The sequence below is a fragment of the Uranotaenia lowii genome, chromosome 1, assembly GCF_029784155.1.
Source record: "Uranotaenia lowii strain MFRU-FL chromosome 1, ASM2978415v1, whole genome shotgun sequence".
NCBI classification, from domain to species: domain Eukaryota; kingdom Metazoa; phylum Arthropoda; class Insecta; order Diptera; family Culicidae; genus Uranotaenia; species Uranotaenia lowii.
This window is the reverse complement of record NC_073691.1, coordinates 47,730,147-47,755,483: the sequence shown is the minus strand read 5'-3', so window position 1 is coordinate 47,755,483 and position 25,337 is coordinate 47,730,147. Positions and strand designations below refer to the sequence as shown.

Genomic DNA, 25,337 nt, shown 5'->3' with positions numbered 1-25,337 from the left:
GATTTTGAAAGTTGGGATTTAAAAAGCTGAATAATTCTACAGAACTTACATATTTTTTTATACTCTCTTAGTATGAATTGTTCAAGCAAACTGGTATGAAAAAAATTTGGCAATGATACAGAACTTACATATTTTTTATACTCTCTAAGTATGAATTGTTCAAGCAAAACTGGTATGAAAAAAAATTGGCACACAACGCGCACTGTCACTTCGACTTTTAACTTCCATAACTTTTTACTCTGATGATTTTTTTTTGATCAATTTTTTTTTTGCGTTAGATAGATTAACTATCACACTATTATATCACAAAATTTGAGTTTTCTGGAGTTTGTGTGGCCTGAGAAACAGTAAATCTACGAAAATCGGACTTTTTGGACTTTTCTCATTCAAACTGCAATACGTTTTTTATTAAAATAAATTCCGCACAGTGATTGTTGAAATATAAAGTTAGCATGTCTGAAGTTTTTGAAAAGTTCTATCGATGAGATCAAAAGTTACGCGAGGTGCAATATTTCAGGCATGAACCTAGAAATGCGATTTCTATAGAATTTTGGACGTGATCATGAAATTACTCATATCTTCCACTAATGCAATAACTAATGTTTATCCACTAATTAACTGATAAAAAAGACTTAAAACACTGAATTTATCTAAAAACTAAAAAATAGCGCCTGAAAGTATGCAATGACTCTAGGGCAGTAGACAAACTTTTATAATTCTTTTTGTCTGATACTTACAAACTGTGAAATGAGAACTAATATGGCAAAAAATAGTCAACGGACCGTTTATCTTTGGATTTTACTAGGGCCAGGGTCAGGGCACCCTGAATTAAGGATCAAGTTTCCTTTAGTAAAGAATCAGGTCTTCTGTAACATAAAAAATATCACAATTTTTTTTTAGTCCCACGAAAATGCTTCTAGTTCATCTACGAATTGATGTATCGTTCTAACTTTTGGAGCATATAAAATTGAAATTACACGCTATTATAAAATGCAAAAGACGTTGAGTTGCTAAATTTTTCCAAAAAGATACGAAGAAAATAAGCAAAGGGGGTCAAGTATCCCCATTCTCCCCTAAAGTTATCGGCAACGCTGGAATGGGACGTTCTTTTGACTTCCTTATTGAGCAATTGCAGAATTAGATTTTTCTTTCAATGCACAATGGGAAAAAAGTGTAAAAACCGCGAATCAATTCAATATTTTCCCTCCTACAACAACCAAATCTATGAAACTATACTTTTCTTTAGTGAAGATGTCCGGAGAATCGATTGGATATAGTTTCAGATTTTGCAAGAGCTGACGAACGGTGATATAGCACCTTTTCAACTCCTATGTCCCCTTTATTTTGTAATCCATGAAAACACTGATTAGGACAACAAAGTTTTGAAAAAAAATAGACCTATCTAGTGTGATTTTTTTCGAGGAATCAGATGAAGGCTGTTTGAGCCACCGCACGCATCGTAAAATGGAGTTATGACTGTTTAACCCTTAATTTCCCAACATTTTTAAAAAAAGTTCAGAAAAAGCTTGTTCGGATTGGAAAATTTTGGAGTAAAAAACTTATCTATTGTGTGTGTGTGTGTTTTTTTTTTTTTGAGGAATCGAATGAAGGTTATTTAAGATACCGCACGTATCGTAAAATGAAGTTATTATTTATTCAGGAAAACAACATGTACGGACTGGAAAATTTTGAACCAAATGAGACCCTTCTTATATGATTTTTTTTGTGGAATCGAATGAAAGCTGTTTCATCTACCACACGGTTTGGAAAATAGAGCTATGGCTGTTTTACCCTCAATTTCCCAACATTTTTCAATTAATTGAGAGAGAAGCTTGTTAGCACAGCAAAATTTTGGTGCAAATAAAAACTTTCTGGTGTGATATTTTTCGAGGAATCGAATGGAGGCTATTTGAGCCATCGATTAATGGCCATCGATTAAAGCAAATGGATTAATGGCTGTTTTACCCTCAATTTCCCTACAGTTTCCAAATATTTCAGAAAATTGCATGTTCGGACTAGAGAATTCAAAACCAAAGGAGACTTATCTTGTGTAATTTTTGTCGAGGAACCAAATGAAGGCTATTTGAGACACCGCACGCCCCGAAAAATGGAGTTATGGCTTAACTATTTGAATAACGTAGGAGCATTGAGTGTAAAACAGCCATAACTCCATTTTCCGAAGCGTTTAGTGGCTTAAACAGCCCTCACTCGAATCCTCAAAAAAAAAAATCACACAAGATAAATCAGTCCTATTTGTTTCAAAGTTTTCAAGTCCGAATTTACTTTTTTCATAATTAATTGGGAATCGAGGGTAAAATCAGCCATATCTAAAACTGTCTTCATTTGATTTCTCGGTAAAAATCACACCCGATAGGTCTATTTTAGTTCAAAATTGTCCAATCGATTCTCCGGACATCTTCACTAAAGAAAAGTATATTTTCATATATTTGGTTCGTGTGGAGGGAGGATAAAGTCTGCTTCATTTAATATTGGAACAAATTCTTTTGCTCATTGTGGCGCTCCTAGTGGACGGATTTGGAAACTTTTTTCACCCACGTGTCGGTAAATTCATTACCTTTCACCATGTATTTATGTCATAACACCAAACGATAGCATTTTGTAAACAACCGCCATGGAAGCCGAACGGAGAGATCAAATTGTGCACAGTTTTCTTGAAAATCCATTGTTGTCGGCATCGAAGCTAGCTAAACAGCTTAAAATGCCCAGAAATACCGTATGGCGTGTTATCAAGCAGTACAAGGAAACATTGACGACGGCTCGGAAGCCGCATTCGAAGCGTCGGAGTGGAACTGTCGACCGGAAACTGCGTGGGAAAGTCATCAAGGCCGTCAAGAGGAATCCCAATCTTTCAGACCGCGATTTGGCCAATAAGTTCCAGGCCGCTCACAGTACGGTGGAAGGAATAAGGTCATTCCGAGCCAGCAAACAGCCAAATCGGACGCTGAAGCAGAACAATGTGGCCAGAATCCGTGCTCGAAAGCTGTACGACCAAGTGCTGACCAAGTTCGACGGATGTATTCTGATGGACGATGAGACCTACGTGAAGGCGGACTTTGGGCAAATCCCAGGTCAAAAATTTTATTTGGCAACGGCTCGGGGGGATGTACCTGCAAAATTTAAGTTCGTGTTTGCGGATAAATTCGCCCGCAAGTACATGATTTGGCAGGGGATATGCAGTTGTGGACAGAAAACCAAAGTCTTTCTCACTGACAAGACAATGACATCAGAAGTCTACAAAAAAGAGTGCCTACAGAAACGGATTCTGCCGTTTATTCGTGCCCACGACCGTCCAGTAATGTTTTGGCCGGACCTCGCAAGCTGCCATTACAGCAAAACGGTTATGGAATGGTACGCAACGAACGGGGTCAGCGTAATACCGAAGGACCTCAACCCCCCAAACTGCCCCCAGTTCCGGCCGATAGAGAAATACTGGGCAATCACGAAGCGGACGCTTAAGGCAAAGGGAAAACTTGTTAGAAACATGACTCAAATGAAGAACTGGTGGAATCAAATCGCCAAAACGGTGGACGAAAAGGGTGTGCGCCGCCTAATGTGCCGTATTACGGGAAAAGTACGAGAATTTCTTCGAAACAGCAATGAATAATTTTTTTAATTTTTTTTTATGAAAGAGTAAAGAAAATGCTACATTTGTATGAAAAACAAATTATTAATTCGTTAATAAATGACTGAACTACACGCAATTGTTTGTGTTCCAATATTAAATGAAGCAGACTTTATTGAATTTTTTCGCGATTTGTACACTTTTTCCCCATTGTGAAATGATACAGAAGAAAAACGATCCGACCTTAATAATGCCACAGTAAGATGACTGAATTGACTTAATTCCCACCACTCCGCTAATTAATGAGAAATTCAATACCGCCTCTAATGAAACAATCACGTTTTTCTAACGTGTCAAGGTCACCAAAACAGGGGACTCCTCGTCCATACAGTGACCATGAAATTCCCCCAAACGAACTATCGTATTTGAGCAAACCCACTGTAAACTGTGTGTATTTACTGTAGGAAAGTTTTATTGGAACCTGACGGCAGGGTGTTTCAACCGCACTCCTAGCGGTCTACGATTTTAAAAATAGACATCGTTCATTTTCCCTCCGAAACGCGCGCCCTACAGATGAAAACAGATATTACCTTGAAAATGCATCAGCTGGCATGGTTCTGGCTGCTTGCTGACTGATTGACCGATCCGTATACAGATGTTTGTCGCTGTAGATGTGTTGAATAGAAGATCTTGGGTTAGGACAGGTTCCTCGACACCAGCAGTGGAAGCACTCTCGGTTGTTGTGACCACTTCACTTTCCCTTTCCGATCTAGTCAAATGATACGAGACAACGGTAACAAGAAATCCACTCTGAAAAAAAAATCCGCGCACAATGGTTCCCTCTCATTCATTAAAAGTTCGCGGGACTAAGTAGTAAAATTCGCACGCCACTCTGGCTTAACTTGGCTGAACTGAGTTTCGTCACAACTGAAGCATGTCACACACGTGTCTATTCCAAGAATGTTTTCGAAGTACTTGCAACAGGTGCCCTTCCATCTGACGTTTTTCCTATGTTTTTCTTGTTGAAGATGGAATTTTATGAAAGAGAGTAATAAAACAATAGAATCCACAAGAAGTGCGTTTTTCCAGTTGAGACATCACCTCGATCACGCACAATAATTGAACATCATCAAGAGATGTCTGAATCGGAACAAGACCGCGTTAAGTTCGTTGAATACCTAGTTAATAACATTCTCACAAGCTTTCATTCTCTCATACCATTTAAAAAATCAGTTTATTCAGTTCAACTATCAGGTCGAAAAAACGACGAAATTAAGATCAAAACATACCTACTTCTTTAAACATGTAGATAAATACATATCTATTCAAATTGATCTCATAAAATGTTCAATAAAAACATAACGTCTTCATTATGGTGGCAATGGATGTATGGGAAAAATTTCATGATCGAATTTGGCAAACACTATATCTATACATTTTGCAGATTGGTCCAAAAACTGACCTTCGCAAAATTTAAGCTAAATCGGACTTGATTTAGGGTGCCTTAAAGCGCTCAAAGTCAAGAGCACCAGATTTCGAAGTTTCCTGGATTTCTAAGTCATTTTGCATCAGAGAAACATTTGGCTGTCACCCTTATCTTCATGAAGAAAGATATAAGAAAACAATCACCAGGTAGGTAGATCTTAATTGCTAAATTTTGTGTGTGGCCATTGTCTTCGAACTAAATGTAACAGAAGACCAAATAAAAAATGCTGACCTCTAGACTGTTGTGCTGAAATTATAAAATTGGCCGGTCACATATTGACTGACAGTCGACGAAATTTTGCAATCGCCAGTCCACCACCCGCGTTTAAGTTCACGTTTTTTTGGTTAGTCTCTTTTTGTTGTCTAGCTTTGCAACAGACGTACCGCGCCGATTGTGAATCATGGTATTGAGTTTTAAGTCCTACCAGCTTAGTTGCAAAAGGGTTTAGTGAACACCGCCACTAATTATTAGCTGCGTTGCTTCGTGGTTTCTTGGGCGATCTTTAGAGCGTGACCTTTCGGCAGACAGACCCCCTGACAACAACCATCGAAAAATTGTGACATAAATGAACTTGCAAAAACAACAATTTTTTCTACCTATTTAAAATATATTTCAAGTATACGATAATTATTCCAATTGAAGTAAACGTTAATCAAGTATGAGAAATTGTAATCAAATAATATTAAGATTTCCAAATGCAGGAATCGGCATATTTTTAAATTGACATGAGAAAAAAAAATATGAGTTTTGAATTCAAGATTCTTCATCCATCAGACACCAAGATTCAAAATTATTTTCAAGGTTTCAAAAATAAAAAATTAAACTCTCGAAAACAAATCATCTTTACGTCACAAAGTTTGTGTTATTCCGCAGTGTTTCCGGAATTAATTACGACTCTTTTTTTTTGAACACTTTTTCCATAGAAAGATTCCATACAAATTTGAAGGTCTTTTGAGGGTCGCCTCAAATATCACATAAAAATCACTTTTACGAAAAATATTGATGTCCTGAGCGTACACTCACTATCCACTTGCTCGATCCCCTTCAATTGACTTGACCTGTCACTTACGTGAATTTCATTTAGAATTGACATGAATTTACTTATGGGTGAAACACTCTAGATGTCACTTATGTTTCAAGTGAAAATGATTTTGAGTTAAACAATGATTTTTTTATTATAACTTTACATTAGATTGGCATCCGAATGGGTCATGTCGAATTTTGAAAACCGATCATATGCATTTTGTAGATTGGCCCGAAAAAACTGATCTATACAAAATTTTAGCTCAATCGGACTTGATTTAGGGATGACTCAAAGCGCTCAAATTTTTGGAAAATTTCAGCTCAATCGGACTGTTTGTTTTTTGCCCTCAAAATTCATCAAAGGGGATATAGGAAAAATTTTAATTTAAATTTTGATTCCAAATGACTAAAAAATGCATGAAATGTCGAGATCTGATGTTATCTCGAAAAAAAAATTTTTTGGGATAAAATCGACTTCCTTAAATTTGGACATTTTCCGGATAACGGCCCAGAAAGTCGATTTTTGACAAAAAAAATGTTTATTTTTAGATAACACCAGATTTCAACGTTTTATGCATTTTTAAGTCATTTGGCACCATTATAGAAATTTCGATTTTTCCTATTTCCCCTTTGATGATTTTTGAGGGCAAAAAAACGAAAAGTCCAATTGAGCTGAAATTTTGTACAGGTCTGTCTTTCGGGTCAATCAACAAAATGTTTAGGTCGGTTTCCAAAATTCGACCATGAAATTTCTCCCATACGTGCAATGCCACCCTAGTGTACATATCTGATCACAAATTTAGACTTCAAAGTAGACTGAAAGCAAATTTTGCAATTCAAAATCAGTGTGAGCCCAGAACGACAATGTATAATGAAATAAAGTAAAGATTTACAAATGCAGTCCTGGAATTGCAATTTATGAATCAACACTAGATATTTAAAATATGAATTCTGAATTTGAGATTCTTTATCCAACACCAAAACTCACGATCATTTTCAAAGTTTGAAAAATTTCAAATTCAATTATTAATTCGAACTGTTCACTAAGTGTAAGATTTGCTATTGAAACGACTTTTGAACTTTTAATAGAAAATATTTTTACATTTTTTTCAGTTTTTAATCATTCTCAGGAACAACAAATTGACAACTGTTAGGTTCTCGAATAGATTATCTAAAAAAATTGGATTACACTTTATCAATTTCTTTTAAAAAAATAAAAAAAAATTAAGAAAACCTGGAAGTGGGAGGAGGGTGGTGTTTGGTTTTCTAAATTTTTAAAAATCACTATTGAAAGGAACGAAAATATTCGATTTTTTACTTCAATTTTATTGAAAAAATAAGAAATATTAAAAAAAAATATGAAAACTGGGAATGAAAAAAAGTTGATTTAAATTTATTTCTGAAAAAAAGACAATCAAAATTAAATTCTGAGGTGCGAAGCGGTTGGAACTTTATTTTCATCGAAAATTTCTTCAATATTCTGTAAAAGTATAGATTTTTTCTGTGATTCCGGCAACCTTGTCTGAAAGCCCAGGAAAAATACTTCCTAATCAGGCCTTGAGTGTCAATTTGACACTCCTCGCTTAAAACCTCTATATCTCTCTTGTTTATCAACCGATTTTTACAAAATTTATAGTTTTGGAAACTATGTAATGTAACTCAAGTTTACCTACAACACTTCAGTTTTCCGTTATTTAAAGCCTATGAAAAAAAAAATCAGAAAAAACATGCTTTGAAAAGAGACTGTGAATCAGCTACGGAATACTCAAAAAAATTTCACTCAGTTTCAAAGAAAGCTGAAGTTAGAATCTATACGTTGCACACAAGAATTTTTTTTAATTTTAAGATCGTAATCACAAAAAAGTAAATCAATGAACCATCAAAACTGTTTAAATCACACCAGTTAAATTTTGGAAAGATTATTGAAAAGTTGACGTAATTGGGCACATTTTCGCTACTTTAGATTGTCAAAATACGATCCTCAGAATTTTTCATGAATTTTTAAAGGTAACTGTATTTTAAATACTTTGTCAGTTTGTAATTTCTCAGATTTTCTTACACTTAAATGCATTTAGCTTTTAAGATACGATGAAATTGCGACTTTTCCACGAAAAAATGAGAGAAGTCTCATTGAAGGGTCAGTCGAATGTGATGTTTTGTATTGAAGATTAACAAACTTTATCTTTGATATTTTTTTTGTTTGTCCCAATCTGAGATATGGCAGTTCAAATTGTATATATTTTTGATAGAAAAGCCTAATAACTAGCGAATGCTTAAAAATAGACATTTGCTGTCCGAGACAAAAACGTGCGCATTTTATATGATAAAAGTTAGCAGAAGACATCACTTACTTATAAATTCACTTAAAAGAGAAAAACTGTTTTATAGATACGCTCTAACATTCCAACATAAAAAAATCATAGCGTGCTCCCTAATTGTCATATGAATTTAAGTCTTCCACAAAGTTGCTTTAATAGTTATTAGCTACAACTTAGTAGAAGATAATTTTACTCTATCTTTGCAATTAAAAAAGTTTGAATGTCAAAATCATGGAACAAATGACACGTCCTAATATCTTATACTGTTTTATTAAAGTGCATTATTTGATGAGCATCTTAGCTGAAGAAACCGTTTGTCCAAATCTTCTAGTGTCTGCGACCCCCGAGGAAAATTTAAATTCAAATAGAACTTTAATCATACTGCTTCAGGTTCTATAAAACTAGGAAAGCAAATCAAAATCGGAATTAAAATGTTTTATATAACAGGTAAAACGGCCCCCCTGAAATAATAGCTCGAATAGTTTCGCCCTAATATAAGTTAAGGGGGCCCCGTAGAGTAAGCACTGAAAAATTTGTCCCGCATGTTTTTTGCTGAGAATTCACTTAAAATGTTTATTTTTTTTATCAAAACTTGTAAGCAGCGTTCAAATCTCTTTTAAAACTTCGGAAATAAAAAAGCAATTCGGTAAAACAAAGAGTTTGCTTTATATGTCCCATTTACTTTGAAAACCCGGGCATGTGCGAATAAATCCGGGGAATCTGGAATGCATAGGTACCATCACTTTCTCTAATGTATTGAATAAACAAAATATTTCAGGAGATTCCAGCGAATCAATCATTAGGTTCTGTTTAGGAAGAATATTCTTCTTTTAGAACAAAATAGCGGCTTTTACGGAAAACAGATAAACTTTTCTTTGATTTGTTAAAACTTTATAAAAACAGAAATTATCAGTTTTTGAAAGAAAATTTGCCTCAATTTGAAAAAGTGAAGAATGTTAAGAAAAACATCCTTTTAAATTGTTTCGGGCTTTTTTGGGAATGAAATTAATAAAAACCAGGCAATCTAATATGCTCACTTCATAAGCATAAGTATGAGTAGATAGGTATGAGTAATGCAAAATGAATGTTATTTTTTCGATCATTTGAAATTTGCGTTGATTTAAACACTCTACACCCATTTTTATTTTGAGAATAAAGGTAACATTAGTTGACTAACTAGGATCAATCGGCAAAAATGAGTTCCGCTATTAAATTTTCATTCCAATTTGAATCTAACATTTGAAATTCTAATTGATACTTATTTAGCCCAAATTTCATGCTTTCGGTTCTGATGTACTATTTTTTTTATTTTCCTCTACTAATGAAAACACCCTAAATTCTGCATACCATTCACATATTTCTACATTTTCAATCTCATCTCATTCCAGATTTATGATTTTGTGTCTTGAACATTTAATTTCCCTTCGGAATTATTTTCATTCTGAATATTTTTTTGACATTTTGAATTAAAAAAAATGAAAAAAAATATAATTTCAAGTTTTAAACCGCATTACATTTTAAATTTCAACACATTACATGAACACGATTTTTTTTGTGTTTTAAAGATTCGAAAGTGAAATAATCATTTGGATTTGAATTATAAATTTTTCAATTTCTGCTTTACTCTGATTGTAACTTTCATTCTCAGTTTTGTATTTGAATTTCATTTGCAATATTGTTTAATTTTTTTCCAATCAAGAAGATGGTGATAGAGAGTCAGGGTCGTAGGAAGAACGGCCTCATAGGGGGGTTTTGGTTACCTATTTTTATATATTTGTTAAAAAAATGCACGAATTAAAAAAGCAGAGAAATATTACTTACTATTTTTTACTTAACCATTTATACGTTCTTTTAAATTAAACGTTTTATGTATTATACAGAAGATTTTGAAAATACATCCGATAATCTGTAAAATGGTAAACTAGTTTTGTTTAAGGAATCCTTTACACAGCAAAAATTATTTCCTGTAAAATTATTTTACAGTTCGAAAAACAAATTACGTGACATTTAATTTTCAGTGTACAACTTTTTTACAGGACATTTGCTGTAATAATAAATGAACCTTCGTTAACTTTCAAGGAAAACAATTTAAAATTACAGGTCAACCTGTAATTTATTTTAAAAGTTGCAGTTTCAGTGACACGTAATAGTCAAAAAAAATTTCTGTATAGTAACAAATTCGAGAACTTAGTTTCATAAAATCTGATCAATTTAGTTTATTTGATTTCTGTAAAGAATAAGTTTTTATTATGAAGCCTTCGATTTGTAGAAAAAAAACTTATTCTATGCTAAAATTAAATTATCTAAATCTACCAATTTTTAGCGCAAATTAAAAGCTTTTAACCATTAATGAAAATAAATAAAATTTTCAAAATTAAATTAATTGATTCAAGTTTTGCAGTTCAAACCTGATACTTACTATTCCGATCTAAATTCAGGTTTTAGTTTGAAATTTGGCTCTTGAGAAAACTGCAATAATAATATGACTATTTTTTTTAAACGGGTTATAACATGTTTCTTTATCCGCAATTTTTTTTCGTAAAAATACTGTGGATTTTTTTATCCAAAAAATAACACAAATTTGAAATTTTGACATTGAAATAACAATCAAAATTATATGCGATCTCTTGCAGTATGGATTTATCAATAAAATAGTAATCTTGATAATTATTACTTTTTTTTTTTTTTTTATACTTTTTATTTTAAGAGGGATTAACCTTTAGCTTTCACCCTCTGCGTGTTAAAAAATTACATGATACTTATCTTAGATTTCATCGTACAATGCACATCTTTTTAGGTATGTCACTAGTTTGTCTTCACTTTGTTTTTCGTTTTTAAGTATGGTTGCTAGTTCCTCTGATGGTAGTAAATCCTTTCTCTGTAGCGAGTATTTTCTGCAGTCTATCAGTAAATGCTTCACGGTTATTATAACACCACACGTGGAGCATATTGGTGTTTCTTTTCTTTCCAGGATGTATTGATGTGTGATTCTCGTGTGTCCGCTCCTCAGCCTAGTGAGAATTTTCTGCTCTTTCCTTATAACTCGATCATTCCATTTTCCTGTCGTTGCTTTGATTTCCCTCAGTTTCATGTCCCGTTCAAGCTGCCAGTTCCGATCATGTGTTTTCCATAGTTTATGTCGGACCCATTTAAGCGCGTCCGCTTTGGGTGTATTGATATTGTGAATTTCTGCGTCTCTTCCCAAATTTGCTAATTTGTCTGCCTTCTCATTTCCAACAATACCCACGTGACTCGGTACCCAGACCATCGTAACATTATCTCTGTTTTTATGTTTCAATATCTTTTGTATAATTGGATGTTTTAAACCTGTTTCCAGACTTGCCAGTACACTAGCCGAGTCTGTGTATATAACAGTAGGAACGTTTGCCAGATGCATTGCTTGCTGAATAGCAGTTGCTTCAGCTGAAAATATCGAAAAAGTTGATGGTAAGCCGCTTGCGACATTTTCTTCGGTAGGACTGTATATTCCATAGCCTATTTTTCCGTTAGACAGTGAACCATCTGTAAATATTTCTTTTCTATTACAGTAGGTGTTTTTCAGGTTAGAGTATTACTGATTTATGAGCTTAGTCTGAATTTTGAATATCGATTCTGTATCTGAATTCTGAACCTTAATATGAATTTAGGTTCAGAATTCAGATACAGCAATAATATTCAAAATTTAGATTAAGCTTATAAATGAGTTAAAACTATCAAGATTACTTATCATTAAATTTAAATTTTGGATCTTTTTCCAAGTTCCAATACGATTTCTGAAATGTTAAAATAACGATTTCTTAGTTTAGATTCAAGATCAACATTTCGATATCAACCAAAAATTGATATTTTTTTCAAAGCCCTCTATCATCAATCTAATTTTATTCATCTTTGATGTCCCGGGTTTCAATCTGGATTCATTATTCCATATTTTATTTATAATCTGAATCAAAATATGAGTTTCTAATGATGAGTCTTATTTTGAGTTTGCAATTCTGGATCGCCATTTTGAAGTTTTTATTATGCAACCAAATTAAGTTTAAGAACTTCGGATCTGAATGTGAAACAAAAACTCAGGATGATCATTTAGAGTCCAGGCACTTCATATCGGCGAAAACTACATTCCTAGAGTTCAGATATGCAACATTTTGGCAGTGTTGTATTGGTAATGAAAAGGACTACTTTGCCTATTCTTTCAGATGTTTAAGTTTACGTGTTTTTGAGAAATATACGTTTTTTTTTTTATTTTTTTGGCCGAAATAGATGATAAGTATAAGGCAGGGTGGCAAGCGAGTTTTCATTTTCAAATTCCCGGTTTTTTCGACCGAGATTTTATGACCTTCCCAGTTTGAAAATACATGAATATGACTATTAGGATTTTTTTTAACCTCAATAACACTTTTTTTATATGTTAAACGTAAGGATTTTCAGATAACGGTGATGTTTGTTGGGATTTCTACAGAAAATAGTTTGAGAAGGTTTAAATGTTAAGGATTAAGAAAATAATTGAGGCCATTTGAATCAGAGAGATGAGGTGCCAAAATCGTCAATTTAGGGTTAAGTACATAAATCAATCGATTCTTCATATCTCAATCTACATCTGCTACAAAAAGCAGAACAATTGAATATCATTATTCAAATTTTAAATTTGAAGTCTCCTTTCAATTTTTGAATTTTTTTTCTAAGGCTTGAACTTGCTTTTCAAATTCACTTTTTTATTGTGATAATTTCTCAATGCGATTCGTAGTTCATACATTTTTACGATCTTCATTTTTTTTACAATTTTGTCATTAATAAAGAATGCGATTATCAGTAAAAGCGCAAAATGTATAATAGAATCACACAAACATTTGGTATTTCGTTCTACCTTTGTGCATTTTATGAATGAACCATGTAACATGGTGACCACTCATTTTGAATTTTTCAGTTTTATCGCATTTTCCCCCGCATTATCTTATGAATTCCCGACTTCCAAAGGTTAAAAATTGAATTTAATTGTGAAAAAAAAAATTCAAACATATGAGAGATAAGTTCTTCGCGCTTTGGAAGCTTATCAAAAATTTGTAAATTTTTAAATGTAAAAAAATAATTAAAGGTAGACGCAGATCTATAAAAAATTTGATTTTTCAAGAAATTCTCGTCTTTTGCCTACATTTTCTCCATAGCATTTAGATCCCTATCTTATATCGCTTTTGAGAAAAATAAAAATGATAGGTAATATGGATGAAATTTAGAACTCAATAGGTTTATTTAGAGAAAAAATGATCCATAAAGAATTTTCCCGGTTTTGATATGAAATTCCCGGTTTTTCCCGGTCCTATTTTCGATACCCGGTTTATTCCCGGTTTTCCCGGTTCGCTGGCCATCCTGGTATAAGGAGACTCACTAGAATGCTCACGTATTTTGATCAAACGAATATTTTTTAAAATACACGCGTTTATAACTGCCCGGATTTTAAATTATCATACGCTTAAATATTGTGTTTTTTTTTTCATATTCGGAAAATAATCATGTTAATTCTTCCGCAATGCTTGCACGTGATGGATTAACGATTGAAGATATCAAACATATTTAATGTAAGGTTGCCAGAATTGACGACCTTAAATCCGGGCAATATTCGGGCAAATTTTGTTAATACCCAGAAATTACTTAACAAAAATTAAGAAAAAGAAAATTAAAAGAAAATTTTTTTCATCAAACTTATCGACAGATCTAAAATTTTATTTTGGTCTTCCAAAAAACCTTTCATAATTGTTTCTATAAAACTTGCTCAAAAAATTTCGATTTTGAAGGCATAAACAAAAATACATCACAATTTTTTTTTCATTTGCCAAAAAAGCACACAAATCCGGGCATTTTTAATGAAATCCAGGCAACTGGGCCGGGCCAGAATGTTCCAAAAACTTGTCTTTAATATCCGGGCAAACCCGGATAAAACCGGGCAATCTAGTAACCTTAATCGAATGGTTATTTGAAGGTAATATAACGAACTCTTTACAGTTTCTTTGTATGTTTAAAATATCATGTGTTCTATGGGACAGCAGCTTATGAAAAAAAGATGATTCATAGGGCGCCCTGTGAAAATCTGCCATAAGAAACTGAAAAAATGTGAAATTTCTGCTGTAAACGAATATTAGATTGGAACAAAAAAAGATTTATATTTCGAGAAATAATTGAAAAAATCGTATCTTCACAGTTTAAAATAAAAATCAACTGTGATGTTTGGATTTTTCAAAATAAAAAACGTCAACAAAGCTGACCAACATCTGTGTAAGTTATAACAATTCATGCCATAAAATAGTGTCGTGTCATGCTCAAATTTCATCATCTATTTCAAAGCAATAAATACTAATTGCATGTCCAATATTATTAATTGGTTCCCTTTTGTGAATGATACGCCAAAAAAAGTATTCTGTGTTGAGTCAGTGAACAAAACTATTTCATGGGACTGAACCGATCGGTTCAGTATGAAATGCTATTACCTAACAGGAAATGATTTTTAAGCCTGAATTTCTGAGAATTTTCATACCTTTACTGTCTGAAGTCGTATTTTAAAAACTGCAATATTCAGACCCTCGCCAGAGGTTCACTAAGGCTAAACTGCCTTTTATCCCATGAATATTCAAATGACAAACTCTCTGAATTGTCCTCAATAAGTAGATGCACTTTATTTGTTCCCCTCTACATGATTCCGGATAGGGTCCCTGCAAACGTAACTTTTTACGTTATTCCGTTTCCCTTCTTTTCTGTTTAATTTATTCCACCAACCGCAACCTGGCCATCCAACCGGAGTCACCCAGCGGTCCGGGTGAGCTTTGTGTGTTTCCGACTGTAGCCAAACAAAACAACCAGACCCAACCATCCAGCTAGCTATTTAGCTAGCCAGCTTTAGTAGGTAAGTATCGACATTAATGCGCAATTAGAGTTGCACACAACGAACACTGGACTGGAGGTAAGGAAGAAAAAATTCAATTCCATCCCGAATGTCTAAGCCAACAAGCCGAACAAGACAACGTGATTCACCTCGAAGAGATCTCGAACAATCTCGAGCGTTCTCGAATCTGCTAGAGACAGAAAATTTCGGTTCGATTTCGCTTTTTGCGCGTTTTGATCTTCAATTTCGCAACAAACAACCGAGTTTGCTGGTGCATCACTCTTCTGCAGTGTTTGCAAACAACTTCGAACACCTTCTTTTGAGGCGTCACGCGTCAGGCGTAGTTGATATGGTAGCGAGACAATTGTTGAAAAAGGAATCGGTCCGCGTGGTGACAATGCTTCCCCCTAGCCTTTGGTGCGATTTTTTTTTACGATTCTACTACTGCTCCCTTCACTTACGATTTGTATATTTGCTAACACCCGCTGTGAGTTGCAAAATGTATTGCACAAGTTGCCAACAATTAGACTTTGGTTGGTTGCTTTTATCGTGATCGAATTTTTTTTTTCCAAGACGACGACGCTTCCACGCGCAAGAGATACAACAAACGACCGATCCGTTCCGAACAAAGATTGAAACTAGAAGCGTTGGCCACAGCACAGCAGAACCTGTGCTCGCTCGGTGGCCACAAAACGAGCTAGCTTTATTCATAGTAGAAGGGTAGAAAAAAAAACCTAGAGTCATATTGAAACATTTGCCCCCGGAGTATAACGCTTACCATCAAAAGAAACATATGGTAAGCGTACCTGTATTGGTACCGCGGAATTCCACCTCGTCGCCACTTGTAAAATCACATCCAGAAGAGGCCGTCGAACGCGAAAAACTAGTTCTCGCGTATTTATGTTTACTTTCTGACGCTGCCATGTGGTTGTGCGATGTTGTGTTGTGGCAACGCTCCGCGCCTCGCCTCGCTCGAAATCACATCAAAACAAAGTGACGACCACGGCACATGCGCAGCAGCAAAAAATCGATTCGCACGTTTTGTGTGTTTTTAAAATTCGATGGCGGCTGCTTCACAACCACTGCTGCTGCTTCTTGAATTTGTTGGTGACTTTCGCTGCTGCTAATGGTGATTTGCTCGTTTCAATTGAGCTTACTTTAGTTAGGTTAATAAAATTTCCAAATGTCAATCCTTGAACTCCAATTTTGAGCTATAAATTTTTGATGTATTGTACCCTTCGAGCGAATTGATATCGTTAAACCACCCTCGTCCGTTTTAAATTCTGAACCGAATCATAAGGTGATGACCCGAAACAGGAAAACGGAATTCCACGAAACGGCACGGAACATGGCATAGGTATATTCGATTTGGTTGTTGGCCTAAGCAGGAAGTTCCTGTAGGAAACCTTATTTGCATATGCAGGTTCGAAGGACCAGAACACAATTTTTGAATCAAATCCCATATCAACATGTTCTTAAATGTGTATCAACATAACACCAATAAAAAATTCATGAAGATGAGAAAATTAGACGTCGAAACGTTGTGCAGTGAATTCAATTTTCTGCATTATTATTGTAAAAAAAAGGGCGAAAATTGAAATGTCTACAACAATTTTAGCTTTAAATTTTCCCAAAGGCTAATTTTCACAAAAAAACCTAGTATTAGTCAAAAAATATCATTGAAGGGCGAACACGAAATTATTGCGACACATTAAACAGGACATAACTTTTTTACCATTGGGTAAAAATCAACCAAACTTTGAACACTTTCTCATTGATGTGTGTTGTTTACATGCAGTCAAATTCGAAATTGGGTTATTCTCTTCAACGAAAATGGAGGTGAAACAACGCGTATCGAGAGAACAAATTCTTTCCAAACACCTGGAATGTCCTGACCTGTCGCACCGGCAGTGAGTTGGGAAAAATGTTGAACATTCACAATTTAACCAGCTCCAGAGTGTTGAAACGGTTTCAGGAGCGGTTGACGTTGGACCACGGCAAAGGAGCTGAAAGAAAACCGGAACCGGAGAACAAAAAGACGGAGGGAAAGGATTAAAGCAAATCTCAACGGCCCAAGCCGTGATTAGGCTAAAAAGATCGGCATGTTGCAGAGCTACGTCCAGAATGCAAAGAAGAGAGCTGAACTACATACATACAAGGTACAGACAGAACTTCCCAAACCACGATGAGCGGCAACAATCGACGGTTAAAACTCAGGCACGGAAGCTCTACGAGAAGATGCTGACAAAATATGGCTGCTGTGTGATGGACGACGAAACGTATATAAAAGCCGTTTTTAAGCAAATTCCGGGGTTGGAGTTTTTCACCGACAAGAGCATGGTCGATGTGGCCACAAATTTAAGAAAAATAAAATGTCGAAGTTCGCCTCCTTATATCTCGTTTGGCAGGTCATCTGCACTTGCGGACTGAGGAGTGAGCCTTTCGTGACAAAGGGCACAGCAAATGGCGAGATCTACAAATCTGAGTGCCTTGAAAAGCGCTTTTTTCCGTTCTTGCAGCAGCACGACGAAGCTATGCTATTGTAGCCAGATTTGGCATCATGCCACTATTCTGAAAGTGTCGTGGTATGAAGCCAATTTTATTAATTTTGTTCCAGAGGACATGAACCCGCTGCTGCGCCCGGTGGAGCAGTACTGGGCAATAATGAAGCGGAAACTTCGGAAGAGCAAGAAGACAGTCAAAGACGAGAAGCACATGTTAAGAAAATGAAAAAAAGAGAAACTGGTACCGGATTACACTGTAAAGACTTTGATGGAAGGCATCTAGCGAAAATGTGTTCAATTTTACACTCAAGGCTCCATCGATTTACTTTTCTTTTCATATTTGAAGTAAATATATGTAGAAAACTACCCTAAAATGTTTGTTTGATTTAAACATTATGTTGAAAAAACGCAAGTTTCTGTGGTGGAATAGAGTTAATCTTTATTCGTTTCGTTCGTCAAGTCCTTAAAAAACTACTTATAACATCAGCGATAGCTATTTACATTATTCACTGAAGTGATATCCTCACTTATTAGTTTTCTCATTTTCGTGTGATATTCTGAGCTAACCACTCAGAATATCTGGCAACACTGGTGAGTTACCACGAACCTAAATTGAGTTGTTTGGCTTCACAGTGTGATGATGTAAACATTTGTACCGTGTTTACCATCATCAGTTGTCATCATCAATCATCACCGCTATTGTTTCAATGGATCGATTTAAGCGCCTTCTGCGTAGTTTTCCGCTAGATAGATAAAATCTGCCATCTATCATTTTAGTATAAAACCTTTTTATTTTTAACAGATGGCGGTGCTAAAGCAAAATCAGGTTAGGGTGACATGAAATCATTAAGATTTTTGATAAATTAAACTGTAAATTAAATCCTAGTATAATCAGCAAATAAATGGCCTGAAAATTTTATTCCACAACTGTTGAATAAAAAGAACGTTTTAATTACTTCAATGGGATGAAAAAGATTAGTTTTTTTTTCAATAGCGTCCACGGTTTTTAGAACTCATAGAACAAGCATTCCAGATTTCCCGGTTTTATCCGGGCGTATCCAGATATTCAAGGAAAATATAGAGGCGATTCCGAAAAGTACGGATGTATTCACAAAATTTGCTAAATTTACCAAAAAAAATCAAATTGAGTGAAGATAAGTTTTGAATTTGGATCCAAAAACGATTTTTTATAATTATTTTCATCAAAATTAATAAAAAAAATTTTAAAATTATTTAACACAATTTTATGTGCTTCGACGATAAAATAAAGGTTCACAAGATTTTTTCCTATTTTTATTATCTTATTTAAATATTGGATTAATTTGGATTGAATGCACGGTTTTCCCCGGTTTAAAAAAAATGACTAGGGCCGAAAACGTGCTGGAAAATTGCGGGAATGCATAGTATAGAATTCCATCGTTTTTTGCTCCGCTTACACCCAATCCTCTCAGACGAGCACGCACATAAAATCGCTCGACCATATAGCTATTTTTAATTTGTTGAGAAAAAAAACGAACTTCAACATAAATTAAAACTTCATAAAATCTGCCAGCCTATCTTTTCATGTTTACTTCATGCTTATCCTTTGCGTTCGTTCTTGTTTATTATGAAAATAAAACAAATCTTGCGGTAACTATGGTAACTGTGGTAACGCACTATGAGAGATTGTCATACAAGCAAGCGGACAAAAATATATGCACAATATTTTTTCAACAATTTGACTATCTTTTTTTTTTTGGTTTTAGGTTAACATTTCAAAATATCAATTTGAATGTGTCATAAATGTTCATTACAAAGGGTAAAAATCTTGCATGTATTTGTACAGAACTCAGGCCCCTATCCTGTCGGTTGCTGCCTAAACACTCCTAGTCAGATCTGATTTGTGAAAAAAAAAAAACATGTTTGAATAGTTAGGACAATAAAGGTGACCCATTAAGGTGACAAGTTTCAAAATCAAAGACGGATGAGCTGAAAATCTGATCAGTCTTATAGGTCCAGAAACTGACAATGGTGAAATTCTCGAAAAGCTCCAAATCTTCAGATCGTAACTGAACTCTTCAGAACTTGTTAGAATATCCACGCAAAACTTGCAAAAAATCAGCCGGACTTAAATGATCTCGTCTGAAAACTTTCTGATTTCCTCGTTTTCTCACGCTTTACCTTATTAGTGACTCTGAAGCCACTTTATAAAGATTTACGTTTACAACAATATATTATTCGCAGAAGATCTTTGTTATCGGTGATCAAAATTTGCTTTTTAGTTCTTTTCCTTCTAACATAGTGAAGTTTTTCTTCATTTTTCAATATCTTAAAAATGGAAGAGTTCTGAAATTTGAGCTTTTCCTTAACAAAGTATCGACTTTCATGAAATATTTAGATAATTTTTTTTCGATTTTTGTCCACGTGATCTCTCATAGTGCAACACAGTGTCATGTTTTGTTGATATTTCTGTATTTTCTATGCTACTTAGATCATGAGGTTTGACAGCTCTGAGCACTAGTAGCGACTCCACTCGGAAAATTAGCTTTTTCCATCGATCCATTGCGAATTGACTCAAAGCATGCGGAACCAAAACAAACTGTTTTCCTCTGCCGAAACCGTAAGTATCAACACATTATAAGAAAATTGGCATGACATTTTCGGTGTCGCAATAATTTCGTGTTCACCTTTTACTTATTGGTACACGGAAAATAATAAAAAGGTAAAATTTACCGAGACAGCAAAGGTGAATGCTCGCAAAAGCCAAAAAGGTAACTTCTACCTATTCGAGGTGAAACTCACCTCACAGCGAGGTAAAATATACCTGAAACGAAGAATGAAAAAAGGTACAATTCACCGAGAAAAAATGTGAATCCAAAAAAGGTAAATTTCACCTCGTAGCGAGGTGAAGTTCACCTGAATTGAGCTGAATCAAAAAGTATAATTCACCTAGAAAGAAAGGTAAATCCAAATAAGGTAAAACTTACCTCGTAGCGAGGTGAAGTTGACCTGGATTGAGCTCAACAAAACGGTACAAATCATCTCGAAAAAAAGTAACTATTTGACGAATCCGTTTATTGAGGTTAAGCTGTTTTGCCGTTGAGGAACAAGTTCTGCTTCGTGCACAATATGTGAAAATCGGAACAAAATGGTAAGTGTTTTCTTAGATTTCATTTAGTTGTGCTGGTTCTCTTCATAATACTTTGCTTTTGTTTCAGATCGGCCCACAGAGCTTCGTGTTGTATTCCCGTCAGCCTTCAGATATTATTCCGGACAAACCGGACCTGACAAGCTTGGCGAACAAAGGACTTGCCTCAATAATTTTTAAAGAACACGGTGATATATTTCAAAAATAAATATTAGGTAACTCCCTATTTATTTCAAATAAATACCAATTTTTTCATGAATTGTGTTTTTTTTAAATTAATTATTATTGAAGAAACCAATCAAACAAACAAGCATTTACCTTTTAAATCAGTGAATGGGAAAACGGTATTATTTACTATTTTGCTAGGTGAACGAGAAAATGGTAAAATCTACCTTTTTGCTAGGTGAATGAAAAAAAGGTAAAATTTACCTCGAAAGAGGGGTGAAAAAAATTCACCTCGCAAAAAGGTAAATTTTACCTTTTTTTTATTTTCCGTGTAAGAAAAATTTCAATACCTCTTGAAAAAAAATTCATTTGTTGAGAAAATTTATTTAAATCATTAAATACCCAAACTTAAGCGCGAAGTAACTACTGCAATTCATAACTTTTTTCTTCCACGGTAGGTTTTCTATGCTCAATTTTGCTCGATTTTCATGAGAATAATGGAATTTTTAGAATAGTAATTCAGTTTTATTGACCCTAGCCGATCAACTGCATCTTTTAGCCCATAAGGAAAGATGAAGGTAAGAAACAGAGAAGTTGAAATTAGAACTGATCAAAATATGAACAGTTTCAATTTAAAACAACCAGTTTGATTTTTTTAACTGTCACAGATGGGTTTTACTGAGTTTAAAAAAAACGTCCAGAATTACCCAGCCTGAGAACAAGCGTTAATAAACTTTCTGAAATGCTTACTCTTAACTAACCTGTAATATTTTTTGTTGAAATATAAGAGCACTCGGAGTGTACCGAACGATAATTAAAAATGCTCACGATTTTGTTTTACAAAAATGTATTAAACAATAGACTGAGTCGATTTGGGGTTATTTTTGATATTCTCAAATCCTGGGGTCTAAAGCTTTTTTTTGATTTAAACTCATCCATTATTTTTTGCAAAATTTTTAAATAATGTTTACATGAGTAAATTTGAACTATTAGGATTGTATAGAAAAATTCAATATTTTGTACTAAATAATCAATATCATTTATGTTTTTTTTCTGTGAAACCGAGCCTGCTAAAACATTTTGTACCAATTTATAAGTTCTTTAAAGAAAATTTTCCGCTGAACAACTTTGTCCAAACCCGTAATTTCGTATCTTATTAGACATGAAAAATATTAGGTGTTGAATGGGGACATGTCTTTTGGCATTGAAAAACAATAAATTCAATTGACATCACTGCTGGGTACCTGGCGAGGTATTGCTTGACTACTTGTCATGCAATACATCGCTAAACACCAGCAGTGATGTCAATTGAATTTAAAACTTTTCAATGCTAAAAGACATACCCCTCTTAAAGAGCTAATTACTTTGTTGGCTAATACGATACTAAGTTATGGTTTTCGACAAAGTTGTTCAGCGACAGCGACAAAATTTCCTTTAAAGAATTTAAAAATTGGCACAATAACAATTAGCAGGCTCGGTTCCACATCGGATCTTGGCAAATCTTCAAGAGTATGGTGCTCTCCAAACTTCCTGATGATTTGATAAACCGCAGACTTCGATCGTTTCACACGCTTTGCAATATTTCTATACGATAGTCCATCTGAGCAGTACTTTTGAATTATAAAAACACGGGTTTCTTTATCAATTCTTCAAATTTTACGAATTTTACGAGCTTCCATGCAAGTTTTTGGTATAAATCGAGAACTTATCAAGCAAAAGGAAGAGATGTTGTTTGCGTACGAATAATTGGAGACCCTCCCATATTTCTGGATGGAGTCGGAAAGAAGAAGGCAAATAATTATTCATATTATGTTTGACATAATTAGAAAATTTCTGGCATTGGAAGAGGGAAAGGGCTGGAAGTCCATATCATTAAAACATACATTTCGACTCATTATAACATTATACTTAAAAAACAAATTTATAGATCAATTTTATAAAAAATATTATTAAATCATCTTTGAACTGAAATTTGGAACTCCAGTTGCAGCTCTCTTTTCAAGCGTCTGCTTCGAAATTATGTTGAAATTTGGCTTGAAATGCTGCCAAAGAAATAAAACAAAATTTCAATTATTTTAACAAATTTGATTAATTTTCGGAAGGTGTCGGGCACACCGGGTTAGCTAGTATATATTTAAAAATTGATAAAATTTGCTTAAAATATAATGTTTTTGACGCAAAATCAAAGACTACACAGTAATTTTTTGCCTCGATTTACAGCAAAAAAAATTGTTGGAAACATCTAGCAATCGAATTTTTTTCTGGAAACCAGCTAACATGTTTTGTTTTGCTGACTTTTCCATTACTTTTTCTTTTTTACTGGAAATTTTCCAGCAATTGAACCGTATTGCTGAAAAATCAGCGATCGATCTGACAAATTTGGAACTTTGATAGTTCTGAGAGTAAACTTTGGGTGAATGAAAAAGAAACAGCTCGAAGTTTGATGTTTTCCAATAGAAAAAAAACGTAAGAAGATTATTTAGCATGAATTTGATAAGATAGCCGACCAGTGTTCCGAATATCACTTATTTTCAATGAATGTTTCTGATTGCCCTTCGCACCTGAACGTACAGCGGTCGGGTTTCGTTATTGATTGCTACTGGACCTACCCGATCATCGATCGTTCAATTCATCGCTAAAATACAGATCACCTCGCACGATGCTTGCTGTCTTCTTCTTCTTCGTTTTGACGATATGGCCAGAGAATGGTACTCTATAACACCGATGCTTGCTGTCAAACAGTGCAGCACCATCATCAAATTGGAATCTCATCAATGCGCAATGCATATGGCGAATCTTGTTGGTCTTCGATCAGGAGTGAATGGATCAGGCAGTGAGTGAGTGATACATGAAGCCGATCATTGACGTATTTTGTTTGATTTGATATACAGCAAATTAATAAATTTATTTGTTGTTATAACGTTTTTTAACATCAGTAGGATTAAAATCAAATTGTAGTTGTGTTTGTGAGGGAAAGATGTTCACTTTCGCCGTGTTTTTAAATTTTTACAAGTACTTTTATTAAACTGTCGTCCGTCACGTTAAAATTACTGAGAATTTATGGTGCCCCGCACAACTGTTTGATTTTTCTCGTCCTGCAAAAAATAATTTTGAATTTCATATAATTCAGGCAGATACTATAGCTATATTCAGAATGGATCAGTTTGTATCTCAATCATCTCCGATATGCGATGTTTGCTAAACCGATAATTCTGAATGATGCGACTCGGTTTGCATAGCTGATAGGAGCGCTGATCGAGATTGCATACCAGCCAGGCGAAGCAGTTGCGAGAGGCGCTATCCCATTATACAATCAGAATGTTTCCAACAGGAAACGCATCCTGAGTGTTTGTTTTGATTGATATTCGGAACACTGTAGCCGACAATGTTTTTCTTATTTTACAGGATAATTCCATTTCTAAATTCCGGCCGGAGTCACTGAAAGATTCAGGAAGAGCATGCGAAATGGTTGCTTTTAGTTCAATCGATCTCAAATTTGTCAGAAATACTTGGAAATGCATGAGGAACAACTCATATAAGTCCGAATTTGATCTGCGAAAAGCCGAAAAGTGAACTAAACTTTTGACCACCCATTAAAGAGGTTGCAAAAATCCAATGCCTATTTAGCAAATGTTTGTGCTGAAAATGCGCTGCATGAAAAGTGTACTGTACCAAAAACGAAATCTCGCGTGAGCTTTCATTACGTTGTGTGAAACAACATGTAAACAAACAGTTTTATTACAAAAAACAAAAACTGACATAAACTAGTCGCAACTTTCTTCCATTTAGAATATTTGTAGTCTGGAGAACATATTCCATATATGAAATAAAATTTTTCTTGATAACTTTTGCAGCAGTTTTCTATGAATTCTTTAGATGTTTCATACGACGTAATGAAAGCTCACGCGGGATATTCTTTATTCTTCGTCTTCGAAATTATTCGTACAGACTGAATTGGAATTGGAATATGATTGGAAAAGCACTACTGGCATAAAGAAAAACATTTAATGGGATTTTCATCCAATTGAAAAAAAAATGGTTAGATCGAAATCACTACAACGTCTCATCTCGGCTTGCCAGTCCGATATCTTATCCAATGTAGTTAGCAAACGAAAGTTTATTGTCATAGTCTTTCTTCCACCGGCCAGTTATAAGAAAGCTTGTTAATGCCGGTCTGGCATAGAATCTTATACCGATAATTCCACCTTCAAGGAAGTTCATTATTGGAGTAGAGTCTGATTTGTTTTTTTTTTTGGCTTA

The 25,337-nt window shown here is 34.5% G+C and overlaps 1 protein-coding gene across 5 annotated transcripts in view; it reads right to left on the bottom strand.

Moving 5' to 3' along the window:
* Positions 1 to 25,337, bottom strand: part of LOC129738445 (T-complex protein 11-like protein 1) — a 32,814-nt gene that overhangs the window by 5,172 nt on the left and 2,305 nt on the right. Inside the window, exons 1-2 of one of the 5 annotated variants that reach the window (XM_055729650.1) lie at positions 15,743 to 15,931; positions 4,174 to 4,393 (exon numbers count right to left, since the gene is read on the bottom strand). The exons of 1 other annotated variant lie outside the window; for it this stretch is intronic. In XM_055729650.1, coding sequence (XP_055585625.1) covers positions 4,174 to 4,196 — 23 coding nt within the window. In that variant the 5' untranslated portion in view covers positions 4,197 to 4,393; positions 15,743 to 15,931. Of the gene's footprint in view, positions 1 to 4,173; positions 4,394 to 15,742; positions 15,932 to 25,337 lie in introns of those variants that run through there. 3 more of the 5 variants (XM_055729649.1, XM_055729651.1, XM_055729653.1) reach the window with 3 other exon arrangements.